At 44.1% G+C, this 16,591-nt stretch overlaps 1 protein-coding gene across 2 annotated transcripts; it reads left to right on the top strand.

Annotated features, from left to right (window-relative positions):
- The first annotated feature begins 738 nt into the window (after positions 1 to 738).
- LOC308660914 (uncharacterized protein) lies at positions 739 to 5,019 on the top strand. Of its 2 annotated transcripts, none has more exons than XM_081315547.1 (2): positions 739 to 770; positions 3,090 to 5,019. In XM_081315547.1, the coding sequence occupies exon 2, from the start codon at positions 3,357 to 3,359 to the stop codon at positions 4,596 to 4,598; it is 1,242 nt and encodes a 413-aa protein (XP_081171673.1). In that variant the 5' UTR covers positions 739 to 770; positions 3,090 to 3,356; the 3' UTR covers positions 4,599 to 5,019. The 2 variants fall into 2 exon arrangements, with proteins under 2 accessions (XP_081171673.1, XP_081171672.1); XM_081315546.1 differs by lacking the exon at positions 739 to 770 and adding an exon at positions 2,696 to 2,826.
- Positions 5,020 to 16,591: the final 11,572 nt, after the last annotated feature.

Raw genomic sequence — 16,591 nt, 5'->3', positions numbered from 1 at the left:
TATCCGCGGTCAAACAGGCAACATCTCTGCCTAGAAAGCGGACAATACAGTAGGTGGCATGTGTGGTTGAGTTTAAAGGAGTTAAAACCATCGAGTACTATATTGCTAGAAAGGAGGGGAGGAGAGTGGAAGCGCCTAGAGGAACTTCCTCTTCCTGATCACTCTTGGGAGGAAGATGGTGTGCAGAGTGGATCTTTTCCTCTTCCCAAAGTCGAAGCAGCAGCTGGGAGGTGAGCGGAGGGCAGGTCGGAGGAGAAGCCGGGAGCGAGCGGGGCTGTTTGGTTTCCTCCACGGCGTCCAAGCAGAGAAGCAACTAGGCTGAAGCAGGTCAGCTGCTGCTGCTGCTGCATTTTCCTTCCCTCCCCAACTTTTCAGTCCGCTGGTGCTGCAGGCTGTTAAACTGGGGGCTGCAATTTTTGTACTGGTGGGAAGATTTAAAAAGTCTCCTTCAAGCGAAGGTTGATTCTTTGGGAATGGCTTCCCTCTCCAGACGTCGTGAGTGCTGCATCACTGGAGGTTTTTAAGAGGAAATCGGACAGCCATTTGTCAGGAATGGTAATCGTGTCTCCTGCCTGAGCAGTGGGTTGGACTAGAAGACCTCCGGTCTGATAATCCATATCCTCCATTTTCTTTGGTTTCTTGTAGCATTTTCAGTTTAATTCCTGCTTTCTTTCCTTGCCAAATAAATTTCAAAATTAAAGTATTTAAAATCATCAAAAATTTCTTCTCTATTTTTATAGGTGCTGTTTGGAACAAGAAGAGCACTTTTGGTAAGCTCTTCATTTTCACAGTAGCTGTGCTTCCTAACACTGATAGTTGTACGTTTTTCCATTTTTCTAGATCTAATTTTATTTGATTAAGTAATTTTATGTAGCTATCTTTTATCATTGCAAATCTTGCTGTTACGTATATTTTCCGAAATATATAACTTTCCTAACTATTTGAAAATTCATTTTTTCTGACAATTGTTCTTTTTGATTAGATGTAAGGTTTTTAACTATAACTTTTGTTTTTTCTCTATTTATCTTCAATCCAGCTACTTCTCCAGATTCCTCAATCCTTTTCATTAGTTTAGGGCAGACATGTCAAACTCACAGCGTCACATGACTTTGCGTGACGTATCGGGACTGTTTGCCATTACCAGCAATGGGGCGGGCCTGGCTTCCAGGTGACGCGTCCGTTCCATGGACTGGCAGAGTGACACCCCTGGTTGTCTCCATGTTTCTTCTGTGATAAATACCAAGTCATCTGCAAATGCTTGTAATTTACAGCTTTTGTCTTTTACCTCCATTCCTTTAATTTCTGGGTCTTGTCTGATGTGCCTGTTCAAAACTTCCAGTATCAAAATAAATAGCAATTGGGATAACGGATATCATGTTAAAATTGGGATAACGGATATTATGTTAAAATTCCCTGTGTAAACCCCATTTACCATTACTTTGGCTGTTTTTATGGTATATAGCCATTAATTAATTTATAGCCATCTTCCCTTTTTATTTGCATTTTCGGGGGAAAAATGTTGCCCTTCTGATTTGTTGAGCCAATTCTTCTGACTCTATTAGATTTAGTTTATGTTTAATTATCTCTATTTGTCTTTTAAGAGGGTTTTTGGGGATTTTTTTGAAGTTCTAGCTCCAATTTTTAAAATTCTTCCCTTTGCGTTGTACACTGTTGCTTTTTCTCTTTACTCTTTTCACTCGTATAAGTTATAGCTAATCTTCTGAAGTATGCTTTGGCTGTATCCCATACATAGTGGAGTGAAGTGTCTTCTTTTTTATTTTCTTTGAAAAAGAATTCCGTTTCCTTTAGTGCTGAAAGATTTTTCTGAAATTCTTTCTCTTTTAATAATGTCCACCTTGATTTCTTCTTTACTCCTGTCCAACTCAGCTTTATCGGATTGTGGTCAGCCCAAATATTGGGTTCTACCTCAACCTCATGTATAAACGTAAAGGTAAAGGTTCCCCCACGTATGCGCGTTAGTCGTTTCTGACTCTAGGGGCCGGTGCTCATCTCCGTTTCAAAGCCGAAAAGCCAGTATTTGTCCGAGGACATCTCCATAGTAATGTGGCCGGCATGACTAGACACCAAAGGTGCACGGAACGCTGTTACCTTCCCACCGTAGTGGTCCCTATTTTTCTACTTGCATTTTTACGTGCTTTCGAACTGCTAGGTTGGCAGAAGCTGGAACGAGTAACAGGCGCTCAGTCTGCTACGCAGCATTCAGGATTCGACCCACCAAACTGCCAACCTTCTGATCGACAACCTCAGCGTCCTAACCCACTGAGCCACCGCCTCATGTATATTAGTTCTGAATTTAGGGGACATCCATATCATATCACATAATTTGTGTCTATTTGAATAAAATGTATACTAAGTCTTTTTTGGGTTCATTTCTCTCCAGACATTCTGTACGCAGATTTCTTCTGCCATCTTAACATCTTAGGTAAACTCTGTCTTCCTTTTCCACCTATTTTAATACTTTTGTAATCTAATTTTTCATTCACAGTTGTGTTAAAGCCTCCTACTAAACAAATATTTTGAAATTCCATTTCCAATATTTTCCTGTGTTCTTTTCGATAAAATATTTCTTGTTAATTGTTTGGTGCATATATTGCTATTATCAACATTTTTTTTTACTTATCGTCATTTCCACCATTAAAATTCTTCCTTCTTCCTTCAAGGTCCCATCCAACTCTGTTATTCTGTTATTCATCAGTTAAATCCTCCACATCTCTGAAATTAGCTCAAAAGCTTACACTGTAAACCATTTTGGGACATTTTTCCAGGCTTGAAAGACATAGATTTTCTCCATATACACATTTTTAGGTGTGTTTATATTTCTCTCTGTATGAATATATCTGCAATTATATAATCTATCCTCATCACTTAGAGATGTATTTGATGATAACCATTTGCATTACTAATAATTTCTGATTGACCAAAGTTAACAAGAGAATTTCATGACTGATTGGATATCTCAACTTGGACTTAGGTAGTTTTCCATGTGTCAAATGAATCATAATTAATGTACGAGATTATTCTACTATTGTGGCGTGTCTGCTTTTTAATTGTAATGTATTTTTTCACAGATTGCAAATCACAACTGATTATGCACAAGAGGAGCCACACAGGAGAAAAGCCATACAAATCATCTGATTGTGGCAAAAGCTTTAGTCAGAACAGCTCCCTTGTGGTTCATGGAAGGACCCACACGAGAGCGAAGCCATAAAAGCACTTCTACTGCAGTAAATGGTTTAGTAAGCATGACAATGTGATGATACATCAGAGGATTTACAGCAGGGAGATAACGTATGACTGTACTGATTGTACGAAACTTTTATTAAAATTCCCGTGGTATGAGACACCAGAGGACTCATACAGGAGAGAAACCCTGTGAATATCCTGACTGTGGAGAAAGTTTCACTCTCAATTCCAACCTAATGATACACCAGAGGATTCACAAAGGAGATAAACCCTTTGAATGTCCTGATTGTGGGAAACATTTCAGTAAGAATTCCAACCTGGTGATACATCAGAGGATTCACACAGGAGAGAAACCCTTTGAATGTCCTATCTGTGGGAAAAGTTTCAGTCACAGGTCCAACTTAGTGATACACCAGAGGACTCATACAGGAGAGAAACCATGTCAATGTCCATATTGTGGGAAAACTTTCAATCAGAATTCCAGCCTTGTGAAACACCAGAGGACTCACACAGGAGAGAAACCCTTTGAATGCCCTATCTGTGGAAAAAGTTTCAATCACAAATCCAGCCTGGTGACACACCAGAGGACTCACACAGGAGAGAAACCCTTTGAATGTCCTCATTGTGGCAAAGGTTTCCGTGAGAATTCCAACCTTGTGAAACACCAGAGGACTCACACAGGAGAGAAACCCTTTGAATGTCCTGATTGTGGGAAAAGTTTCAGTCAGAACTCCAACTTAGTGATACACCAGAGGATTCACACAGGAGAGAAACCCTTTGAATGTCCTGATTGTGGGCAAAGTTTCAGTAAGAACTCCAGCCTTGTGAAACACCAGAGGACTCACACAGGAGAGAAACCGTTTGAATGTCCTCATTGTGGGAAATGTTTCAGTGAGAATTCAGACTTGGTGATACACCAGAGGATTCACACAGGAGAAAAACCCTTTGAATGCCCTGATTGTGGGAAAAGCTTCAGTCAGAATTCCAACCTTACCAAACACCAGAGAACTCACACAGGAGAGAAACCCTTTGAATGTCCTGATTGTGGGAAATGTTTCAGTCGGAAATTCAGCCTAGTGCTACACCAGAGGATTCACACAGGAGAAAAACCCTTTGAATGTCCTGATTGTGGAAAATGTTTCATTCGGAATTCCAACCTAGTGGTACACCAGAGGATTCACACAGGAGAGAAACCCTTTGAGTGTCCTGATTGTGGGAAAAGTTTCAGTCAGAATTCCCACTTGGTGAGTCATCAGAGGACTCACACAGGGGAGAAACCCTTTGAATGTTCTTATTGTGGCAAATGTTTCAGTGATAATTCCAGCCTGGTGAAACACCAGAGGACTCACAAGGGAGAGAAATTGTATCATATTGTTGGAACTGTTTCAGTCTGAATTCAAACCTGGTGAAATACCAGAGGCCTTACACAGGGGAGAAATCTTTCATATATCCAATCTGTGGATATTACTTCACTCATAAATCATCACTTATTGCACATGAGGCAAAGGTTGAAGAGTTTAGAAAAGGCTTAATTTAATTTGTGATCACCCATTGAAAATGTAGGTGAGAAAATGACTATTTGAATTCTGGCCTGATTCTTTGTAGTGAAACATCTCTCAGAATTAGACTTGTAGGTGGAGAGAAAAGAAAATTGGAAAAAAATGCTACTAGTTTCTTGTTATTAGCAACAGTTGCTGGATATTTCCTTTTGCAGAAGTAGTGGAATTCCTTCAAAAGGCTTCTGAGTGGTAGTTTTCAATATTGATTATGTAATTCCACATTTGAAATTATATCAATAAAATATACCTTGTGGTTCTTTTATTCCAGATTCCTCCATGCATCAGAGCTCAGATGCAATAGCTGAAAGGGCCAGTCTTGTCATCCAAAACCTATGAGATGTACTTTAAAAACAGCAGTGCAGGGTGTCCCTCTAAAAAGGTTAGCCTGGTGATCAGTCGGCCATGTGCTTTGGTGGAATATTCTATTCTTCCCTTTTTTTTCTTTTTAAAAATGTATTTTAGAAATATTTCTTCTACCATATATTCACAATTGCCCCCCTCTTTCTTAGCCCCCATTTTCGAGGCCCTGCTGCCTACTTTTCTCTTTGTGACCTAATGGAGACTTCTGTGCAAGCAAATTTACATGGCATTTAGCATTCAGCAGATATAGGAGGTCCTCCTTCAGGAATGGTATGCTGGGTGCTCTTGGATGCAGCTCTGGCCACCAGGAGCGAAGTTGGCTGTCCTGGAGCATCTGGCCTGATGTTGCAGCTATATCCTACAACCTTGGGAGCCACATTAACTAAGTCATAGAGATTTCGGGTGTAGAGAGGTTTTGATCTCCACTGAGAGTCACCCCTAGGAAAGCTGATTGTGTTGAATGGATTTTATTATGCTTAAGGTTGATGTTTTATTTATTTATTTTGTTGTTGTTAGCTGCGAAGTCGTGTCCGACCCATCGCGACCCTATGGACAACATTCCTCCAGGCCTTTCTGTCCTCTACCATCTTCTGGAGTCCATTTAAGCTCACGCCTACTGCTTCAGTGACTCCATCCAGCCACCTCATTCTCTGTCGTCCCCTTCTTCTATTGCCCTCGATCTTTCCCAGTATTAGGCTTTTCTCCAGTGAGTCCTTCCTTCTCATTAGGTGGCCAAAGTATTTGAGTTTTAGCTTCAGGATCTGGCCTTCTAAAGAGCAGTCAGGATTGATCTCCTCTAGGACTGACCGGTTTGATCGCCTTGCAGTCCAAGGGACTCGCAGGAGTCTTCTCCAGCACCATAGTTCAAAGGCCTTAATTCTTTGGCGCTCAGCCTTTCTTATGGTCCAACTTTCACTGCCATACATTGCAACTGGGAAGACCATAGCCTTGACTATACGCACTTTTGTTGACAGGGTGATGTCTCTGCTTTTTAGTGTGCTGTCTAGATTTGTCATGGCTTTCCTCCCCAGGAGCAAGCGTCTTTTAATTTCTTGGCTACAGTCCCCATCTGCAGTGATCTTGGAGCCCAGGAAAATAAAATCTGTCACTACCTCCATTTCTTCCCCATCTATTTGCCAGGAATTGAGAGGGCCAGATGCCATGATCTTGGTTTTCTTAATGTTAAGTTTCAACCCAAGTTTTGCACTCTCCTTCTTCACCCGCAACAAGAGGCTCTTTAGTTCTTCTTCACTTTCTGCCATTAGAGTGGTATCATCTGCGTATCTTAGGTTGTTGATATTTCTTCCGGCAATCTTAATTCCAACTTTTGATTCATCTAGCCCTGCCTTTCTCATGATGTGCTCTGCATATAAGTTAAATAGGCAGGGCGACAGTATACAGCCTTGCCGGACTCCTTTCCCAATTTTGAACCAATCAGTGGTTCCATGTCCAGTTCTCACTGTTGCTTCTTGACCCGCATATAGGTTTCTCAAGAGACAAATAAGATGGTCTGGTACTCCCATCTCTTTAAGAACTTGCCACAGTTTGTTATGATCCACACAATCAAAGGCTTTAGCATAGTCAATGAAGCAGAAGTAGATGTTTTTCTGGAACTCCCTAGCTTTCTCCATGATCCAGCGTATGTTGGCAATTTGATCTCTAGTTCCTCTGCCTCTTCGAAATCCTGCCTGTACTTCTGGTAGTTCTCGATCCACATACTGCTGAAGTCTAGCTTGTTGGATTTTAAGCATGACTTTACTAGCATGAGAAATGAGTGCAATGGTGCGATAGTTTGAACATTCTTTGGCACTGCCTTTCTTTGGAATTGGAATGTAAACTGATCTTTTCCAATCCTGTGGCCACTGTTGAGTTTTCCAAATTTGCTGGCAAATTGAGTGTAGCACTTTTACTGCACTGTCTTTTAAGATTTTGAATAGCTCAGCTGGAATACTGTCACCTCCACTAGCTTTGTTGTTGCTCAGCTTTTCTAAGGCCCACTTCACTTCACATTCTAGGATGTCTGGCTCGAGGTCAGTGACCACCTCATTGTGATTATCAGGGACATTAAGCTCATTCTTGTATAGTTCTTCTGTGTAATTTTGCCACCTCTTCTTAATCTCTTCTGCCTCTGTTAGGTCCCTGCCATTTTGGTCCTTTATCATGCCCATTTTTGCATTAAACGTTCCCTTCATCTCTCCAATTTTCTTGAAAAGATCTCTGGTCCTCCCTATTCTATTGTTTTCTTCTATTTCTTTGCACTGTTCATTTAAGAAGGCATTCTTATCTCTTCTAGCTATTCTCTGGAATTCTGCATTGGGCATATCTATGTTTTTCTCCCTTGCCTTTCGCTTCCCTCCTTTCCTTAGCTATTTGCAAAGCTTCCTCAGACAGCCATTTTGCTTTCTTGCATTTCTTTTTCTTTGGGATGGTTTTGGTTGCTACCTGTTGTACAATGTCGCGAACCTCTGTCCATAGTTCTTCAGGCACTCTGTCTATCAGATCTAATTCCTTAAATCTATTTGTCACCTCTACTGTATATTCAACAGGGATATGATTTAATTCATACCTGAGTGGCCTAGTGCTTTTCCCTACTTTCTTCAGTTTAAGCTTAAACTTTGCAAGGAGAAGCTCATGGTCTGAGCCACAGTCAGCTCCTGGTCTTGTTTTTACTGACTGTATAGAGCTTCTCCATCTTTGGCTGCAGAGCATATAGTCAATCTGATTTCTGTGATGACCGTCTGGTGATGTCCATGTGTAGAGCCGTCTCTTGGGTTGTTGGAAAAGAGTGTTTGCTATGACCATCGTATTCTCTTGACAAAATTCTATCAGCCTGTGCCCTGCTTCATTTTGTACTCCAAGGCCAAACTTGCCTGTTATTCCGGTTATCTTTTGGCTTCCTACTTTAGCATTCCAATCCCCCATGATGATAAGGACATCATTTTTTGGTGTTAGTTCTATAAGGTGCTGTAGGGCTTCATAGAACCGGTCAATTTCATCCTCTTCAGCACTGGTGGTTGGGGCATAGACTTGGACTACTGTGATATTGAATGGTTTGCCTTGGATTCGAACTGAGATCATTCTGTCATTTTGAGGATTGTATCCCAGTATTGCTTTTCCTACTCTTTTATTGACTATGAAGGCTACTCCATTTCTTCTGAGGGATTCTTGCCCGCAGTAGTATACCTGATGGTCATCTGAATTAAATTCACCCATTCCTGTCCATTTTAGTTCGCTGATACCTAAGATGTCGATGTTCAGTCTTGTCATCTCTTGTTTGACCACGTCCAGCTTTCCTTGATTCATGGATCTTACATTCCAGGTTCCTATGGAGAAAAAATCTTTACAGCATCGGACTTTCCTTTCACCACCAGACACATCCACAGCTGAGCGTCCTTTCGGCTTTGGCCCAGTCGCTTCATTCTTTCTGGCGCTACTAGTACTAGCCCTCTGCTCTTCCCCAGTAGCATATTGGACGCCTTCCGACCTGAGGGGCTCATCTTCCAGCGTCATATCGTTTTGCCTTTTGGTACTGTCCATAGGGTTTTCATGGCAAAGATACTGGAGTGGGTTGCCATTTCCTTCTCCAGTGGATCACGTTTTGTCAGAACTCTCGGCTATGACCTGTACGTCTTGGGTGGCCCTGCACGGCATAGCTCATAGCTTCATTGAATTACGCAAGCCCCTTCGCCACGACAAGGCAGTAATCCATGAAGGGGATTTATTTATTTATTTATTTATTTATTTATTTATTTATTAAACTTATATACCGCCCTTCTCCCGTAGGACTCAGGGCGGTTCACAAGGTTTTTTAAAACAATACAACAAATTACATAGATTAAAAACAATTAAAATGATTAAACTAACCTTGAAACTAAAAACCCCAATAACAATTAAAATACAATTAAAACCCCAGTTAATATTCTCAGTCCAGGCCAGAAAGCTCGAAGAGCCAGGTCTTCAGGTCCCGGCGGAGTGAGCGAAGGTCAGGGGAAGTCCTAAGCTCTACAGGTAGCTGGTTCCAAAGGGCCGGTGCACCCTCAGAGAAGGCCCTCCCCCTGGGTATTGTCCGCCAGCAATCTTTTACTGGCGGTACCCTGAGAAGACCCTCCTTGTGGGAGCGCACAGGACGATGGGAGCTTGATGCCGGCAGCAGGTGTTCCCTCAGATATCCTGGACCCAAGCCATTTAGGGCTTTATAGGTCATCACCAGCACCTTGAATCTCACCCGGAGGGCAACCGGAAGCCAATGCAGCTCGGCGAGTAGAGGTGTTACATGGGAGTATCGGGAAACCCCCATCACAACCCGCGCGGCTGCATTCTGCACCAGCTGAAGCCTCCGAGTGGTTCTCAAGGGCAGCCCCATGTAGAGAGCATTGCAGTAGTCCAATCGGGAGGTCACGAGCGCATGAGTGACTGCACAGGGCATCTCGGTCCAGGTAGGGCCGCAACTGCCGTACCAGGCAAACCTGGGCAAAGGCCCCCCTGGTCACGGCTCCTATATGGTCTTCAAAACTGAGTCGCGAATCCAGGAGGACGCCCAAGTTGCGAGCCCTATCAACAGGGGGTAACACCTCACCCCCCATCATTAAAGATGGAATGGACTGGTTAGTCCGAGATGCCTGTATGCACAGCCACTCAGTCTTGGCCGGATTGAGACGAAGCCTGTTTCTCCCCATCCAGACCTGGACCGCCTCCAGGCAACAAGACATCACGGTGAGGGCATCACTGGATTGGTTCAGGGTGGAGAAAAAAAGTTGGGTATCATCAGCATACTGATGATACCCCACCCCGAAACCAAGAATGATCCAAACGAGAGGCCTTGGGGCAGATCTCTGCCCTCCCGGCAACACCGATTGCGAGCAGCCCAGGAGATAGGAGGAGAACCACTGCAAGACAGTGCCTCCCACTCCCAACCCCCTGAGACGCTGCAATAGGATACCATGGTCGATGGTATCAAAAGCCGCTGAGAGATCTAATAGAACTAGGACAGAGGAGCAACCCCTGTTTCAAGCCCGCCAGAGACCATTCACCAGTGCGACCAATGCTGTCTTCGTGCTGTACCCGAGCCTGCAACCCGATTGGTATGGGTCCAGATAATCAGTTTCCTCCAGGAACAGAGGAAGCTGGTGCGCCACCACACTCTCAACAACCTTCGCCAGAAAGTGAAGGTTGGAGACAGGACGATAGTTGTTTAAAATCGCTGGGTCCAGGGCAGGCTTCTTGAGAAGGGGCCTCACCACCGCCTCCTTCAAAGTGGCGGGGAAGACACCCTCACTCAAAGAGGCAGATATTACTGCCTGGAACCAGCTTCGTGTCTCCTCCCAAGCCGCATATATTAGCCAAGAGGGACACGGGTCCAATAAACAGGTGGTGGAACTCAGCCTCCCCATAATCCTGTCTACATCATCAGGGGAAACAGGATTGAACTCAGTCCAGATAATATGCTCAAGACAGTCCGATTCCTCCATATCAGACTCTGCCCAGTTAGAGTCCAAACCGGCCCGGATCTGAGCAATTTTGTCCGTCAGATGATGACTAAACTCCGCCCGCCCCTGCAAAGGCTCCTCTCTCACCTCCTGATTAAGGAGGGAGCGAGTCATCCTAAACAGGGCGGCCGGGCGATTATCTGTGGATGCGATGAGGGCAGCGAAGTAATTAGCCTTCGCTGTCCTCATCGCAGCAAGATAAGACCTTATGAAGGTTCTTAACTGCAATCGGTCAGATTCGGAACGGCTGGACCTCCAACTGCTCTCTAGACACCGTCTCCGACGCTTCATCTCCCGGAGCTCCACAGAAAACCAAGGAGCCCAACGGGATCTGCGCCGGGTCAGGGGTCGCAAGGGTACAACACAGTTGAGTGCCTTAGTGGCCGCCCTTTCCCAGGCATCAACCAAGGCATCAACTGGGCTGTGAGTGAGGGCGATGGGTATAGACCCAAGCGCCATCTGGAACCGTTCTGGGTCCATTAGGCACCTGGGGCGGAATCACCTGGTCGGTTCCGCAGCCCAGCGGCGGGGGGTAGCATAATGGAAGACCAGCCGTAGGAGATAATGGTCGGACCATGACAGGGGAACAATGACTGGTGAACCCCCTCCCAGATCATCCAACCACTGTCTGGACAGGAATACCAGGTCGAGAGTGTGACCCCCCACATGAGTCGGGCCTTGAATTACCTGGGTCAGGTCCATTTATTTATTTTATTTTATTTAGATTTATATACCGCCCCTCTCCAAGGACTCAGGGCGGTGTACAGGGCAATTAAAATGCTATAAACCACACACAGTGTATAAAAATTAAAATAAGATTAAATCAAACTAGCCCTGAACAATAAATACATTCTAAAATTTTAAATTTTTAAATTTTAAAATTTAAAATTTTTTAAATCCCAATCCCTCAGTCCAGGCCAGCCTGTTCAAACAACCAAGTCTTCAGGTCGCAGTGAAACAAGCGAAGGTCGGGAGCCATCTGGAGCTCAACTGGAAGCTGATTCCAGAGGGCAGGCGCGCCCACAGAGAATGCTTTCCCCCTGGGAGCTGCCAGTCGAGATTCCCTGACCGACGGCACCCTGAGGAGGCCCTCTCTGTGGGAGCGCACAGGGCGATGGGAAGTTAACGCCGGCAAGAGGTGCTCCCGTAAATGGAAGCCATGAACTCCCGGGCTAACTCCAATGACCCTCCCAGGGAAGGCAGGTTGAAGTCACCCAGCACTATAAGCCTGGGGAACTCTACCGCCAACCCTGAGAGGGTGTCGAGCAGCTCGGGCAGGGCTGTTGCCACACAGCTGTGCACCAGGTATGTAAGCAACAAGCCCATCTGAATCCGGGGGCCATATCTCAGGAGGATGGTCTCACTCCCGCCAATCTGGACAATGGTGGTCTCCTGTGGACATAAAGTCTCCCTGATAACCACCGCCACCCTTCCTCCCCTACCCTGAGCCCGTGGCCGGTGTAGCACACGGAAACCTAAGGGGCATAACTCGGTCAGAGGGACCCCTCCCTCCGAGCCCAACCAAGTTTCCATAATGCATGCCAGATCCGCACGTTCCTCGATCAAGTCACGAACAAGGGGGGCCTTGTTAACAACGGATCTGGCATTAAAATAAACCAGCCTAAGCTCAGGGACCTGATCACCCTCACCCCCGGGCAAGAGGGTGCTAACCGGAGGGTCAGAGCGTGCCACCGCATGAAGACAGCGGGGGCGCGATCCCAGATGTTGATGCGGCCCTCCGTGCAACCACCTGCCGCCATTCCCTATCGTGGGGATTTGCAACCCCACCCCAGCACACACAGAACCAGCAGTCTCCACCCCCAACCCTATCTCACCGGGACCCCTCATAGGCCCAGACTGAGTACCAATTAAAAATTCCCTCCCCACCCTACTATCCCTCCACTTCCCTAACCCTTTAAAATACCCAGCTAAAAATGTATCAGGGGGCTCTTAATGTGTCTCCACCAGAGGCCCCTAGTTAAGCCCATATTGATATTATTATGTATTAAGGTTTATGAGAACACATAAGCACTTGTATAACGGTCACCAGCAGAAGACATTGAATGATAACCGTTTAGGCATGAGCCAATTATGGCAGGAATTATGGGTTCAATCAGATTGGTTGTCAGCATACTGAAAAAGTACGTAAAGAGTGCTAGTACCCCCTAACCCTCTCAGTACAGTTATGATCACCAAATAAAGAGCTGTTAATTGTACTCATCTGCCTGGCGTCATTCCTACCTCTGCAGAACCCACTACACAACAGATATTAGTAGTGATACTATATTGCTAAAAAGGAGGGGAGGAGAGGGGAAGCGCCGAGGAAATTCCTCTGCCTGGTAAATCATCGGAGGAAGATGGTGTGCAGAGTGGCTCTTTTGCTCTTCCCAGATTGAAGCAGCAGCTGGAAGGTGAGTGGAGGGCAGGTCAGAGGAGAAGCCGGGAGGAAGCGGGGCTGTTTGGCTTCCTCCACTGTGTGAAAGTGGAGAAGCAACTAAGACCTCCAAGGTCCCTTCCAAATCTGTTGTTCTTTGCTTTGTTTTTTTTACAATTTTTTAAAACTAGTTTTCTATTATTACATTTGATTAGTGCTTAATAAACATCATGTTGTCTGGTCGAATTTGTTTGATTAATAATAAAAGTTACATTCTTAGAGTCTACCCATTTTCTCCAACCACTGATGAAATAAATTCCATGTTTGAAAATATCTTCTTTCTCTTTGATCCTCAATGTAAGTCTGTCCATTTCAGCACAGTCCAATATCTTCTTGATTCTGTCTTTGTCTAGCGGTCTTTCTTCATTCTTCCAGTGCCGAGCAAATGCAATCCCTGCTGCTGTTAATACATGCAATGTTAAATATACACTTTGCTTATTAAATTTTTCTCATATGATACCTAATAAAAAGAGTTCAGGTTTAAAATCTACATGTTTCCCTAACACAAGGCCGCTACATATGGTAATACAGGCCAGGTGTTTTATTACATTTCCAGCATTTCCTGGATATATTTTTAAACATTTTTGCTAATCAAGTAGATGGTAAATGCTATCTATAGAACATTTTATGTCAGTTTTCTTTATAAGAACTTGCCATGGTCAATTTAAAATGTCTTTCCTGGACTTCCGGTGGCGACACGGCGCCGAAGACAGCTGGCTTCGGGCTGTCCGCTTCGCAGCTGTGTTTATCCACCTAAAACAGCGCTGATCAGCTGTTTAGGTGGATTTGAAGCCCCCCCCTCGGGAGAAGAGGAGGGGGTGAGGCCCCAGGTAGGGGTTGAGCTCTCCGGGGCCGCCTGAGCTGTAAGTTTGGGCGGCTGAAGGATTGAGCCCCCCCGAAGCCTGGGTTGCTCCGAGCTGCGCAGCATCTCTGCTCCGTGAATTTTGGAGCAGAGCCAGGCGCTAGCAACCACCCCTGCCAAAAGGAAAGACTTTCGAATAACAAGGTGCAGGCAGAGCGGTACAGGAGGTCAAGGTGTAGTGGACTTTTACTTTTACTCCCTGGCTCAATGGATTTTATAGCTTTAAAGTGAAAGTACGCAACAAGTGAAAGTTGGGCAAGATGGCGGCTAAATCTTCCTCTAAAGTTCTTCGGAGTGCAGGAACTTCCCCGGTGCAACAGACATCGTTGCAAGCTTTGCTTCCTCCTGCACCTCCTGTGGCATTGACGCTTAAGGACTTACAAGATGCTTTTGCAAAGCAATCCCAGGTAATGTCAGAAATGATGGATGATAAGATGGCAAAGCTGGAGGAGAAACTGGAGAAATTGGAGGAGAGGATGGAAGAGAAGTTTAGTGTAATGGAGGAGAGGATGGAAGAGAAGTTTAGTGCAATGAGGGTAGACATTTTGTCTACAATTGAAAGCGTGGCTGAATGTGTGCAACGTTTGGATGAAAAAGTGGAGGATCTTAGTCAAAAGAACTCTATATTAGAAGTAAAGGTACTGGAGAACGAAAATTTAAGGGATAAAATGGACGGAGAATTGAGTCTTGTCCAGTACCATCAGATGCAGTATGCTATTAGAATCAGGGGCTTAAAAGAGAATCCTAAAGAAGACTTAAAGCAGCTGATCTCTGAGGCTTTGGAAGCAGTATTGGGCCAGCCAACATCTGAAATAGAGGGAAGCATGGATAAAATTTTTCGTGTTAATTCATGGATTGCAAGGCAGAGGAAGCTACCTAGAGATGTGGTGGTCTATTTTACAAAGAGAGCAACTAGAGATGAAGTTATTCAAGCTGCCTATGATACTAAAGTTGTGGTTGCTGAGCAAGAAGTCCTGGTTCTAAAAGAGATTCCTCCAAAGATTTTAAGGAGAAGGAAAGATTTTGCATTTCTTGCACAGGAACTTAAGCAACATGATATCAAGTTTAGATGGGAGATTCCAGTCGGATTGGTGGTGATGCACGAAGGTAAAAGATATCATCTGGTTACCGTGGCTCAGGCGCGTGATTTCTACAGCAATGTTTTAAAAGCAACCCCTCTATCACTCTTGGAAGCTCCAAAGGGATCTGGAGAGGGAAAATCTCAAGATGCTGAAGGGGGACAGACAGAGGAGAACGGTGCTGGAGGGGATCAAATTACAGTTTCATCGGCTGTTGCTGGAGAGCAGAGGTTGACGCGTGCCGCTTTAAGACGAGCAAGACAAGTACAAGAGCAAGATCAGCAGAAGTTTATGGAACTTTCAAAGCGTACTTACAGTGAAGCTGTGGGAGGAGCGCGGCCCAAAGAAGTCGCAGGGGCCATTGAAGATGTGCTCCAAAAGCTTCGGGGCGCCAAGCATGGCGACTAAATTTCTAACCTGGAATGTTAATGGATTAAACTCACCACAAAAAAGAAAGAAAGTTTTTCAATATTTAAAACAATTTAAGATTGATGTTATATGTTTGCAAGAAACGCATATTAGGGTTATGGACCAAAAGTATTTATCGAACTCAAGGTTGGGCACGCAATTTGTTGCTTCTGCGATGAACAAGAAAAATGGAGTGGTTGTCTACGTTAAAAGTACTCTAACAGCGGAACTAATTGAAGTAGATAAGCAAGGAAGATATGTTATGATAGAATTGCTGTTAGAAGGTAAAAAAACGCTTCTAGTTGGACTGTATGCTCCTAATCAACAACAAGCTGATTTTTTTAGTTTACTTTACACAAAGGTTACCCAATTGGATTACAAATCGTTTATTTTTATGGGGGACTGGAATGGTGTTTTGGACGTACAGATGGATAAGGCTGGTTCTTTTAAGCGTGTTCCGAGTCACGCCAGATTGCCTAAATCTTTTTTCGAAATGAAGGACGATCTGGAATTGCGAGATATTTGGCGTGACACACATCTACATGAAAAGGATTATACTTTTTTTCTGACAGACATCAATCTTTTTCCAGGATTGATTTTATTTTGCTGACTAATGATTTTTTTTTTAGGATTAAGAAGGTAAAGATCTGTGCAAGAACTATTTCTGACCATAGTCCAGTTTGGTTAGAGATCAATAAGGACAATAGGGATAGGCGCTTGTGGCGCGTAAATGAGAATTTGTTTAGAAATCAGAGAAATGTGGAAGAATGTAAACAGCAGATGAAGGATTTCTTTGAAATTAATATGAATAAGGATACCTCTATGGACATGGTTTGGGATGCTAGCAAGGCCTACATGAGAGGGGTGTTGATATATATGAATAATAAATGCAGACGTACTTTGGAAGTTAGAAGGAAAGAACTGGAGAATGAAATTAGGGAAAAAGAAAAGGCCCTAATCGTGAACCCATTGGATGTGAAGACTAAGGAGGTTATTAACCTATTAAGAGGACAATTTGATAAGTTGATGGCTGATCAAGTGGCAACCAATTTACGGTTTGCTAGGCATAATACTTTTTGCAATGCTAATAAGCCAGGTAGATGGCTAGCTTACAGATTAAGGAAAAAGCAAAGGGCTTCTAATATAGATAAAATTGAATATAAGGGAAAGGTTGTGTTTCAACAGGATCTTATTAAGGA

Source organism: Vipera berus (genome assembly GCF_964194415.1).
Source record: "Vipera berus genome assembly, chromosome: 2".
Taxonomy (NCBI): domain Eukaryota; kingdom Metazoa; phylum Chordata; class Lepidosauria; order Squamata; family Viperidae; genus Vipera; species Vipera berus.
Note: the sequence above shows the minus strand (reverse complement) of the source record. Positions and strands in the feature narration are given on the sequence as shown.